The 13,124-nt window shown below is 39.2% G+C and overlaps 1 protein-coding gene across 2 annotated transcripts in view; it reads left to right on the top strand.

Annotated features, from left to right (window-relative positions):
* Positions 1 to 2,594: 2,594 nt before the first annotated feature.
* Positions 2,595 to 13,124, top strand: part of PSMD14 (proteasome 26S subunit, non-ATPase 14) — a 45,484-nt gene continuing 34,954 nt past the window's right edge. The window contains exons 1-4 of one of the 2 annotated variants that reach the window (XM_084289477.1): positions 2,654 to 2,734; positions 5,070 to 5,106; positions 7,434 to 7,530; positions 10,324 to 10,375. In XM_084289477.1, coding sequence (XP_084145603.1) covers positions 10,328 to 10,375 — 48 coding nt within the window. In that variant the 5' untranslated portion in view covers positions 2,654 to 2,734; positions 5,070 to 5,106; positions 7,434 to 7,530; positions 10,324 to 10,327. Of the gene's footprint in view, positions 2,735 to 5,069; positions 5,107 to 7,433; positions 7,531 to 10,323; positions 10,376 to 13,124 lie in introns of both variants that reach the window. The other variant, XM_084289476.1, reaches the window with a different exon arrangement.

Genomic DNA, 13,124 nt, shown 5'->3' with positions numbered 1-13,124 from the left:
CCCTTAGCAAGCCTGATTCCTGTTGATCACTTTGCTACAAACAAGGAAAATTCAATATGAAGAAAACTGGAAGAATGTAAGGGTTCAATCAAAATATGTTTTCATGATTTTCAAAAGCCATTTAAGTAATAATAAAAAAAAAAAAAGAACAAATCTTGAACATTTTAATTCAGTGCTTCATTACAGCAAAATAATAAATAAAAATATTCTGTGGATTAATGCTGGGTAGACAAAAACAATGAGGGATTTAGTAGCATGCAAGAGAGTGCCCTTCAGATTAAATAACAATTTGGAAGTGTTTAACAACATATGGTCTCTTTTCTTTGACATATACGATTAAGAATATATCTTTTTTATATCAAAATATAAAATACCATCTGTTGTAAGTACCAACTATGATACTTGCTCTATGTATCCAATTAATTCACTATACTTTCTAATGTAAATATTTCTCCTATTTTCTTCTTTTTTCTTCTTCTGTAACTATATTATTTATAAAATTTCAATAAATGTATATATTAAAAAAGTCAATAGTATGACTTGAAATGTAATTAGGAATAACAATGAAAGTCTGTTTCACTTTGTATTTAGAAGGCCCGAATCTTCAGATGGTCTTAAATGACACAGCTTGTCAAAGTCAGTGGATACAGATGAATTACAAAAATCTACCTATGTTGCTTTTTCTTGTCATACACATTATCTCAGGAGAATGCTACATTTTCATAAAGATTTTTTTTTTCTCCAGAACTTTTGAGTTCCAAAAAGACATAAGATTGAAGAGTAAAAATTAAAAATGAGTATTTCTCATTAAGGCATCAGAATTCCAGTGACCAGAAAGGAATAAAAGAATTACTCTCAAAAACACAGTACAAAATAAGAAAATTTATAATGCATTTCAGTTCAATTAATTCGTACTTTACCTTATTAATGTATTATTATTTTTTTTTAGAACAGAGAACATTAAAATACTCAAATGTCTCACAATATTATTAACAAGACTATCACAGCTCAAGTTTAGCCAGGTTAAATAAGATAGAATATAACTGCCACTTTGAAGCAGGGTTCAAATTTTCTTTTGTATGAGACAAACATACACTGATATATACACACACACTTTTTTTTTTTTTCCTGAATAATATGGCTGTTCCAGTGATAAAATGCACTAATAGGTTTTGCCTTAATAATATGAAATAGAAATGACAGTCATCATATAAACTAAATTTCAATTCTTTATCATTTTAAGAATCTTCTGAGAATTAGCTCTAGCAGTTCTCTCAGCCTAGTAAAGATCTGAAAAGACATAGGGGAGACAATTATGGGAATATGGTTTTTCAGAAGTTACCCCTCTTAAAATGCAGTATGTATCACGTTGAGTTTCCCTCTTTTTTTGATTCATTTTACTCATCACAGTATAAAAAAACAACGACTTCCAAGATTGCTAAAGTGTCCTGGAAGGGGTGATTGTATGTGGCTATGGTCATGTCAGTGCAATTTACAACACTATATATTTCCACTTACTTCAAGTAGTTGTTTGTGAGCATAGGTGATCATCTTCTAATGTCATATTGTCAGACCTTGAAGGAGCTCTCAAAATCAAATTGTAATGCCGGTCTTGGACATTCATTATGGAAACCTTTTTGGTAACTAGATATATATGCACTATATATATATACCTCTATTTTTTCTGCCATAAAAAGTTTTTGAGGCACTCAGTTCCAGAACAGTCACATAGCGTTTGAAAAATTATTTCCTCAGTCTCATGTTCTCCTCTTTTATTTTATTTATTTTTGGTGCTGTGTAACATAAGTGTAATAGAAAAATCCAGTTGGCTTTCTCTGCATTATTCATCACTACGCATGCTTTTATCTTATGTCCTATTTGTCTTCTTTGTGTGGTAAAAATTACCACTCTTTCCCATTTCTGCTGCTGTGGTCTTTCATACATTTGACCAGCATATTACTCTTCTCTAAATCCTCTTAATTCCTTTAACACCACTTTTGAGGTGATTACATGTGGTACTGTTGCAATTCATCATTCTTTTATCAACTTGACACACCCTTTAGTTCCTCGGCCATCATACTGGGTAGTTATGAAGCACAGGGGTCATGCAGCCACGACGTGACCCTGCGCTACGGCCAAACTGAAGGCGCGGGACTTCACAACAAAGCAGTTTCAGCACCTCAGACCAGATTCCAGTCAGTTTCAGACCAGATTCCAGTCAGTTTCAGATCAGATTCCAGTCAGCGCCACTTAAAGGCCGCGTTCCTCACGGGCTCCAGGTGCCCTTGTGACAGGCGAGGGCGTGTGGGAGCACGAGCACCGCGGGTGCCGCTGCGGCTCCCCGCTGCCTGAGGGGCCCCCCGGGCCCTCCCTCGCTGCCCCGTAGCCTCGAAGCTCGCCCTCACTCCCGACGGCCGGGGCCGCGAGCCGGCGGCACGCCCTAACGGCCCTAACGGCTGTAACGGTCGCACCCGCCCGTGGGCACGTGCACTGCGCGCGGCCCCGCCAGCGGCACGCGCCGTTGCCAGGCGGGCCGCGTTGCCATGGCAACCGCCTCCCCTTCCTCCTTTTTTTTTTTTTGAATGTTTTCCCCTCCCCGCCCGCCCGGTTCCGGGCCCGGAAGGCCCCGCCGCGTGCCCTTTGAACCGGGAAGCGCTCGGCGGCAGGCCTGGGCGGCCGGGCTTTGAATGAGATCCGGCTGATTCACCGCCGCCCGGCCCAGCCCCGCGCACAGGTGAGGGCCCGGCGGGGCCGCCCCCGCGCCGAGGCCGGCATCGGCGGACCGGGGGGGGCTCTGCGGACCGGGGAGGGGTCCGTGGGGGGAAGGCCGGGCCTTGGCGAGCGAGCGGGGCCCGGGGGGGGCCGCGGCGCGGTGGCGAGGCCGAGCCGGGCCTCGGGGCTCACGGCCGCGCGGCGCCGCCTCGGCGGGGCTTGGACGGGGTGGGGGGCAGGGGGCGGCCAGCTGGGGGGGGGGGTGAGAAAGGGAAGGGGGCTGCAGGGGGAAAGGGGCCGTGAGCGGCAGGCCCGGCGGGGAGGGAACCAAGTTAGGCGGCGGAGCCAGGCTGTAAACAGCTGGCGGCCCCGGCAGTGCGCAGATGTCGGCACCCAGGCGGCTGCTTGCTTCCGGCACGGCCTGGGCGGCTCCGGGAACAACAGCGCCCGGCGGAGACGCTCGGTTTCCTTTTCTTTTTTATTTTTTTACGGAATTGTATTCGAAAGTTATATATAGCTGAAAGGGTACTAGATGAGCTGAAAAGTCCTAAAGGTATTGCTCTTACCCCCCCCCCCCCCCCCCTCCATGAGTGCAAGACGAGCCGCCTGCCTCAAAGCAGGGAGCGCACTGGTAAGAAGCTTCTCCTGAGAGGAGTGCGGTCGGTGAGCGGCTGTTAGGAAGCAAGGAAAAGGTCTGTAGAAGCTGCAATTACTTCCTCTCATCTGGGGTAACACAGCATCTAGGCTGGTGGGAAAGGACTGGCAGTTTGGATACCTTGAATGATAGAAAAACTGCGTGGTAGGGAGGAAGTGCACCAGAGCAGTGGTGTGTCTGCTGTCCCTGTGGTGGAGTTCAGGGGAGCTCACGATGTACATGCAGCATAAAGTTAAAAAGCTCATTCTGAGGCTTTGTGTGGTGGTGTGACTTGTTAAGGAATCTTCTCTTACCTGGTAGTTTGGTTTGGGTGCATTAGAGAAGTCAGTCTGGGTCTGGGTTACTTAAGTAACTCCAGCTCAGCAATGATTGTAGTTGAATTAGATGCATTTGTTTGCTGTACCTCTGAAAATCAGAAAGCAAAAACAGGACCTAACCTGCATGCCTTCTAGTCCAGCTTAGGTTTAGTGAGGTCCAGGTCTATATGGTCCAGAAATGACCAGCCTCCAAAGCTGAGCACTTCTTGGAACTTAAATAGTCACGTAGCTCTGGACTTGCACTACTGAGACTCCACTTGTTCATTATATGGTTAAGCTTTAGCTTTAATGAACAAATAGCTGAGGATTATCTGTAATAGATTCTTTGGATTTCTTTTTCCACTTTTCATACAAAATACATAGGAAGTTTTTTTTCTCCCCCTGCTGTCACATGAGATCTGGTTCAAGTTTTGCTTTCAGTCCATATTTGATGACTTTATTTGCATTATTTGATCTTTTTTAGGTGAAATGGTGCTCCTCTGCAAGATACAGTTCATTAACTATTTTACCTTCATAGCAGTTTCTTGGATTTGTGTTACACTTGCACTGGAAATCTTAAACTACTTAATTAGCAGCAAATTTAAATTAAAAAAAAAAAAAAAGTTAGTCTGCGATATTGAGCTTCTCACCAGGAGATTTAAGCTTTGTCTATGCACTTCCAGTATTGTAGTCCCCATGCAACAGGTAGAGAAACTGAGTTACTGGAGGTGAAATGACTTGCATGAAGTCACACAGAGTACAGATTGCACCAACTGTGGAGTAAGTTCCTGTCACTTGAGCCTAGCCTGGTGCTCTTCCCATTATTAGGGCAGCCTGGTAGCCAGTTTTCATCTATGTCTGTGGAAGCTGATTTTGATACTATTTTTTTTGACTATAACTTGAGCTGTCAGCCCAGTAGAATTCTCGTACGCTGGGGGGTTACACCATGGTTTGTTAATAACAGATGAAAAAATAGTGTGCTGTAGCATGAAACTCATGCAGAGATGCAATAATTTGAGACGTTCAAATTGATTTCAGAATATGGGCTGGAACATGCCATGCACATACACAGCAACTGTGGGTTTATACCTAATGTGTGCATACATATTGTGCATAATGCATTATGTTACTTCTGCCCTACGTTGCCTAGGGAAAAATACTTTCATTATTGAAAGTTGGTGTATAAGTCAACATATATGAAGTGACCAGAAAAACCATACTCAACAACTAAATGGTGAGCCAAAGCACTCCAATCTGACAATTTTTGTGACTTAGTTATCTAATAATAGTGCTATGAACAAGCCTTAAGCATAGGTGTTTTAAAATTTCTGTTTTTATGTCAATTCAAATATGCTTTGTGTATACTCCCAGTGCACTCTTAATATCCACAGACTTTTCCCTTACAGGCCAGGACAATTGAAAGAGAAGACTGCAATAGTAGAGGTCTGTTTTGTTGTTGTTCTGTTTTGCTTTTTAAATTCCAGACAATGACCAAGATCTTTTAGCTGAGTTGTTTCAGTCATGGACTTATATAAGCTGAGAAACTATTTAACTTTTTTTTTTTTTGAGATCAGTGTTGTTGCTGATAGCTTCAGTGATGAATGTATGTCGTTTAAATCCTGCAGTGAACCAAAATGCTCCTGATTTACATACAAGAATGTAGTTTTTTTGGCTTGCTTTTCTAAAACAGTCTTTGGTAATTACATTTGATGGTTTGAGGCTTACCAAGCCGTGGTTCCATGTCACTCTTCTGTCAGTGCTGAGCTTGCTGTGACCGCAGGTTTGTCCTCCACTCCGGCCCCTCAGGACTGTTGCCTCCCCCGACCCAACAGCAGGGTTGGCTGTTGGTAACAGTGGCTGTATTGTTGCACTTCAGTCTGACATTAAATCAAGCTCTGGGTGAACTGTGTCTCTAATATAGGGAGTGGCGAAGGGAGTGTGAGACCCCTGGGTGGGCAGCCGGGTAAAAGTGGGTTGGGTTGTAACTGAAGCTGGCTTCTGGGCTGGTTGCAGTTCTCTTGCAGCCTGTGCTGGTGCAACTGCTGCCTCTTGTGGGCCTGGCTCTTCGGAGCTCTCCTGGATCCCTTCCTTCTGCAAAGCTGGCAGAAACCTAATGCCTCTTCCTGTGACTTGTCAGTGGAATTGCACCCTAGCCTGTCAGCACTGAGAAACTCCGGCTTGTTCTTTCTGCTCTGACTTCCCAGAAAGGTTAGCACCTCCTCCTTTGTTCTGGTGCCTCTTTCAGATGAGGTTCAGAATGGACTCCATTAAGTGACCTCATTTACTTTGGGGAGGAGTGGAAGACAGCCAGAGACGTCTTTGGACAGTTTTAGCTTCAAGAACGGTTCGACATAAATTTCTTCCATAGTCTGGGTTAGCTTTAGAGCAGTCAGCTCTTCCAAGACCTCTTTTTCTGTTATGCCAAGACAACTGTTTCTGGGATGTAGTGTGAATCCTATCAGGGAAATGAACAGGGTTAAAAACAACATTTTTGTTAGCCTATCAGTTTACTGCAAGGCTGCACAAATGGCTGTCCTGGCAGTACTGAGAAAGCAGCATCAAGTTGGTAAGCAGCAGCAGCAGCTTCCCCACTGCTCCTTATGTTAACAGTGACATTGAAAAAAATGTCTATCAAATCATGGCCGCAGATCACTTCACAGATCTGTTGTAAACGCTGCACTGTAAGTGATTGAGCGGAGGCAATTAGTGGGCAGTGTTCTCTGTGGAAACGAGAACGCAACTTTTAACTCCTGAGCTGAATGTAAAGCAGCCTTTCTCAACTTGAATTCAGGCAAACCTGCCGCCCTCAGTGATTATTTAGTCACGCTGCTAGAAACAACAGTAAAAAAAACACTCCCCGTGCCTACAGGCCGCTGTTTACCTTTGTGCTTAGGTCATCTCAGCTGTGGCAGAATTCTCCTAAAATAGTAACAACAGACCACAGTTTCAGTCTAGTGACACTAGAAATTATTGATTGGGTTTAAATTGCTGAAACACACATGGTAGGGTTTGTGGAGTTCTTAAGGTGATATGAAAATGCAGTTGGAAGTCATTTTTTTTTTCAATCCTAAAATGCAGTGTGGCTTCACTTTCAGGAAGTTAATGATGTTACACATAACCTCTTGTTCCTGTGGGTTATTTTGTCTGTTTTTGTATTAAAAGTAAGAATTGTTTTATTGGTGAGGAAAACTGCTTTTAATACCAAGAGTACTTAAAATTTTTTGTGTATTTAAATGTTCATTTAAACTGTGTTCATACTTTTTCTGGACGGCATAGTCTGGATTGGTGTAACTGCAGTGAGTTGCAGAAAGCTTGACCACTGGATCTCTTGTTCTGCTTCTATCTGTGAAAGGCCATTTCTATCTAGAAGATGCCTTAACCACTACAAATACATTTCAGGTAGACCCTGAATGATGTAATGATACTCAAGGAAAATTTTATTCATGAGGTAATTAAGTCCTGCCTTAATCTGTATGTAATCTGGGGCTTCTGAAAAATCCTAGCTGACCAATGAAAGAGCAGAAATTCTACTTCCTATCTGAAGAATGTCTAGTGCTAAAGCAGGAATAGGTCCAAGACTAAGTTACTATGCTTAAAAAGGGGGCTATTAAAATGCTTTACGCTTTCTTTTACTTTTGAGAAACTTAAAGTTCTATCCGTGTTACAGATACTTGGGCTTACACAATCAATGTAAAATTTCTTATTATACATGTTACTGTTTCTAAATTTTATTTTCTTCCCCTCCGTCTCCTTCATTTTTCCTTCTCTAGGAAAGACTGCATCTTTATAGCCTGATTGCATCTTTATAGCCTGAAAGTGGGAGTTGCTGCTGAGTTTGTTCTGCGATCACCTCTTGCTGAGTACCAGGTTAGAAATGCAGAGATGCTTTGTTTTTAATTGATAAAGTAATTGTAGTTATGGTCTAAAATTTTGCTGAAGTTGTTTTCACAAATATTGTTTCTTAAACTGAAGCTATTGCTGAGATAATATTTGGGCACAGTGGGTTGACAAAAAATAAAATTGTTTTTAATTTGGATGGCTAACCTAAAATCTTCAGATGTTTACACAGAGTAAACAAATATGTTTAAATATATGTATGAAAGTCTAAATATACTCTAACCTACTAAAACAACTTCAGCTACAAATAAGAATGTAAAATACTAGTTGCCAAAACTAACCAGAGTCAAGCTGTGGAGCTAGCGAAATAATTTGCATTCCATCTAGAACTGGTTTGTGGAGATTGTCTCTCTGGTGTTGCCTTGAGAATCTAAACACCTTCAGTGATTAGTCTGTGATAGCAACATTGGAAATGTTATATCCCTCCAGTTCTGAAAGAAAATGAGACTCTTGTTCTTCTGAAACCTGGGAAGATAAGCTGACAAATAAAAAAGTTTCTGTAACTAATGAGTCTAATCCAATTTTAGTGATTAATAAATGATGTACTTGCATAATTTCTACTTAAACATTTACAGTCTTGGGTTAGACTAGAATAAATGATGTAAATAAAATACTAATGAGCTAATAATAAATATTGCTTATCCCTTGCTAAACTGAAATGTGAAAAGGCATATTTTTTTTTGATATTTCTTAAATGAAGGTAAGTAAGACACCTCATTGGCTTATGGAAGTTGCAGTAGTGTAGGAAAAACTACCAATGTGTTTTATGGTAACCCATTGTGGGGACTAAGAATTTCCCAAAATAAGCATACAGTCATGAGTGGTTAAAATTGTAGGTTTAGTATCTTAAGCCTACTTCTCAGCTACCTACTCCTCAGCCCTTGTTAGTGTCATGAAAGATGAATCATCTTGCCTTTCAATGGAGGGTTATCTACCCTGGAAAATGAGACATACATGGCTTTAATTTGTGCTCATGGCTGTTTCACCTAAGTGATTTACCCTGTGCTTATACAACAGCTTTACCTTTCCATGGAAATTTTACAACATGATTTCAAGTTTGTTACTTACCGGTAGCTGAGGCTGCAGTTGTAAGGTTTGCATGTGTTAGAAACATGTTTTACAAAATAAAATAAGTGAATCAAATGAAGCTAGTAGCTTGGTAGTGCATTAAAATTGTGAGTGAAATTCACCAATTAAAAATGTAGAGTGAAATTTGCAAATAGTGCATGTGTTATTGATCCATATGTCATAGATATTGTTGCTTGAAATGGATGATATTTATATATCATTGAAGAGTTAAATAATCATGTTTTGTTGTAGATTGTAATGGTTCCTTTTTATTTGTTACTGAGAAGCTTAATATATTTGTTTTAAACTTAAACTGATATAAATCCAGCTAGTATTTAGTCAGTAAAACCACTAACTAATTTCACAAAATGAATATCATCATTCCTTCAACACAAGAACTTCATCTTTCATATGCAAAGCCAATTTTTTAAGATAAGCTATTTTTTGCGAATTTAAACTTAGGTTCTTGATCTGATATCATTACGGCAGCCTGAGATTATGTCGAATTCTGTTATGCGTAATGTAACATCTGGTTTGAGGATGAGTGTATTTTGGAAATACCATTACTTGCTGTTCTTAATCACTCTTACATTGCTTGAACAGGCTTTATTGTATTGTACTGGGACTTGTAGAGTTAAGATGATAGTTTCTGGTATTTCACTGTCCTTTCTATTTCATAATTAAGCTAATAAAATTTACTAATTTCTGTAAGATGTGTAAGCTGTATAAGAATTTTCAGTAGCTTTTGTCTATTTTATTACCAGATTTTATTGTGTAAAGTCAAGTAAGCAAGTAAAAGAACTGTTACACCTGGGACAAAGCTCTTACTTAGGTAGCTAGAATTAAGTATTGTTTTTCAACAATATAAAGTGAATAAACTGAAGACTAATGAACATTTGTTTAATTTTTCAGTTGGGTACCTTAACATGATTTATTCCTGGAGATCAGTACTTTAAAAAGTACAAGATAGAAAACCTCAATTTTTCTCTCCAAGAAAGTAACGAGTTAGCTGTGTTGATTGGAATAATCTTGCACTAAAGCAGTGCCTCATGCAACACTGGAAATGTATTAAATGACTGTACTATCACTAGCGTTCTAACTATATACACATTAAATGTTTACTTTACAGTATTTCTTTTAGTATAATGAGTTCATTAAAAAAAAAGCTTTTGATGCTAATTCAGAGATCCATAATCTGCTCAGTGTCTTTCACATGTAGTTTTGATGATAACTGACAAGCTGTAAGTTAATTAGCGCAGAACTTACTAATGAGGATGCTAAAATCCTTACTTTCACATTTTTATTGATGCTTTTTGAACAAATTGGAGTAAACTTGACTGTATATCTAATAAGTTTTAAGCACTTCCTGGATGTAGGTGCTGTTCTCAAGCAAAAAAAAACCTCCCCCAATTAATTGAATGATAGGGAAGTTTTGAAAAGTTTGACAAGAGAACTCATCTTCAGAAATGGGGATAACCCAAAACCAAAGCAATAAAACAAGGTCTGTTAATTAGTATGGAAGACAGCTTCTTGAATTAATATGTGGTGTTAATTAACAGGAAGTCTGATGTTGTGTTGTAATTACCACCAATATTTTTGACATACTGAGTGACTGAAGGTGAATTATATAGATAGCAATTTAGTAAACACTTCAGAGCCTGGGGACATTTTTTCCTTTGTTTCTGTTTTTTTTAGAAATATGGATAGACTTCTACGACTTGGAGGAGGTATGCCCGGGCTGGGACAGGTTAGTATACAGCTTGTCAATATCTTCTCTTCTTAATATTAATCAATTACTGGAATATGTGTTTAATTATGTTTAAAACACCACCACCCCACACAAAAAAAAATCCAACCACAGAATTCATAATAATAATCTGACTCTAGAGATGCTATATAAATGTATGCAAATCATTGTTACAGCCTGACTGTTTTTCTTGTCAGTATGAACACTTGTGTTGGCACTGTGATTTTACAGAATGTTTATAAACCTTTAATTTGGTGTCTGAACGGTTTAAGTTTGGATTCAAAAGCAGTGAAAAAGGAGAATAAAATTCAAAAATCATTTTCCTATAATAGTGTTTTTTCCGAACAGTATTGTTCAAAATGGCTGAGCATACTCATTTGCTATTTCGATATATCTCTTAATCTTATTTTATAGCTTTTAAGATATATTTCAGTACCTATAATGCCCATCACAACAGTTCTTAAGATACTGAGGTGTATGTAAATGTCAGCATGATGATTTCATCACTTTTGGGTAGCTGTAGCCACTTGTGTGTGTTTTACTGTTTTATGTTGTTTGCTATTGTCCTTGCTGCTGTAATGCTGCTCACAGCAAAAAGACCCCTGTGGCAGCTGTTCTGTTCCAGTGCAAAGCCCACACACATTGTATGGCCTCTCCTACCTCTAGCGCAAGACTTCCTTGCTTTTTTTTTTCTGGGCTGGTTGGTGTGGCCAGCAGTCTTCAAAAATAAAACCAAGCCGAAGTTATTACATTGTGGTGCGAGATTTATTCCTGGCTACTGTCAATACAGGGGGTAATTTAAAAAAAAAACAACAACAACAAAACAAAAACAAGCAAGCAAACAAAAACCTCTGTCCAAAGCTTCTAGGAAGAATTATTTCTTTAAGGAAAAGACAGGTCTTCAGTGGAATTTCCTTTTAGTCCTTTTGGTCTCAGCTGGACACGGTAGCTGGCCTCTTTCTTTTCTCCTTATCTGCCTCAGGAGCTGGGTTCTAAGTCTGGAATCCAGGCTGTCATTCTTCTGGAGGAATCAGTTCTGCTTATCTTGGACTTTGTGATGTGTGTGTTCGTTTTTTTTCTGGAATGACTAAAATTGTGAAACCCACAGCTTCTTTGGATTCTGTGTTGTGTTTGTGTCCGGTGTAACTAGGAAATGAGTGGTTTAATACTGAAGCATTTGGTGGTATATTCTAAACTGATTTCCAGCCTCTAGGTGTTTTGCCAAATAAGCTGTAACTTCTTGTGCATAATTTTTTTTCCTTTTTATAGCTAAAATTCTATTCACGCTCTCTTAGTGAATCTTCAAGCAGCTCTTGGTTATTTTTAGTTTAACTTTCTTAAACATTTATTTCTCTTGTTCCTCTGAGCTGCCAGCCTGCTTCATGACTCTTCATTTTTTTAACATCTGCGCAGTCTAATCACTCAAGCTTTCACTTCTTGGTCCTCTCTGAACTTGACGCATATCAAAGCTGTTTTTCAAATTTACAGTTAACTCTCTCGGCTGCGTTCTGAATTTCTCAGCTTTAACTTAAGGCTTGATAGAAAATTGAGGCAGATAATAGAATATGATACTCAAGCTTGATGAACTCCTCTGGCAGCTTTGGCCTGCAAAACTGCTCTGTTTGTTTAAATATGGAGTTGTCTCTTAAATGAATTGATGAGTATGTCTTGGATTAAAAAAAAAGTGGAAAAGTGAATTGCTCTTTATGCAAGTTGCTGCTTGCACTGAATCTCTCTGCTACTGTTGTAGTCTTTTGGTTTACTCAAACAGCAGGAAGGCTATTCAAAACCAATAATCCTGCATCCTTAAGATACATTGTTCATTGGACCTTCAGAGATCACTTCTGTTTTGAATGTTGATTGATTGAGAGATAATTTAGAGTGAATCAGGTAACTGAGGTGGAAGAGAGAAATTGGGAAATTTATTGGAAATGGTTTGTCCTGCTGTAAAATAAACAAAGTTACTACCCTTTGGTTGCCCTGGAGTGTTCTAAATAATTGTATGTAACTTTGTTTTTCTTATAGCTATGTCACAGTTGTCTTTGAAGGTTCTTCATTTAAGGCTGAGCATAGTGATAAACACCTGTTGGAAAGACCTAAGATTTGTTTATATGTAGCAACTTGTAGAAAAAGAAACACTTTCAAATGAATATTATGTAATGCAATTCAGAGACTTTTTTATTTTTAGCTAGGGGTTTGATTGGTAAGAGGTCTATCACATCATGTTGGATAGTAGTCCATTTGATTTGCTTTGTAACTAATGTTTGAGTAACAGCAAATGCTTGGTAAGCACAGTTCGATCTTGACCATGGACTTGTTTCTCATTGACTTACTTTAGGTTCTTCAACAGTGCTTGTCTCTTTCCCCTTCCTAATGCAACCTGTTCTATTTATTATTCTGTGATTTTTCTTTTTTTCCTATTATTTCTGAACTACAATATGCTGTTCCTGCAGCTAGTTGGATTTGTTGATACGAATTTATTTTCAAAAGTCTTTTGGTGTCTTGTATTCTACTTGGGAACCGCTTTAAGTAAATTTTTTCTTTTTACTGTTTGTTCTATCAACGTACTATTGGAAACCGTCCAGAGATATGCTTAGTGGTCGATGGAATTTAGCACTGACTATCTTCATATGGCTAATAAAAGTCTGATGAAGGCAATATGCATGCTATTGTTGAAATAGCACTTTAGGAACGATAAGTTTTCCATCCAGTGACTTGTGGCTTAGAAACTGTGGACCATATCCTCTTT

This window comes from Netta rufina, assembly GCF_964035555.1.
Source record: "Netta rufina genome assembly, chromosome: 6".
NCBI classification, from domain to species: domain Eukaryota; kingdom Metazoa; phylum Chordata; class Aves; order Anseriformes; family Anatidae; genus Netta; species Netta rufina.
This window is presented reverse-complemented; position numbering and strand designations above follow the sequence as displayed.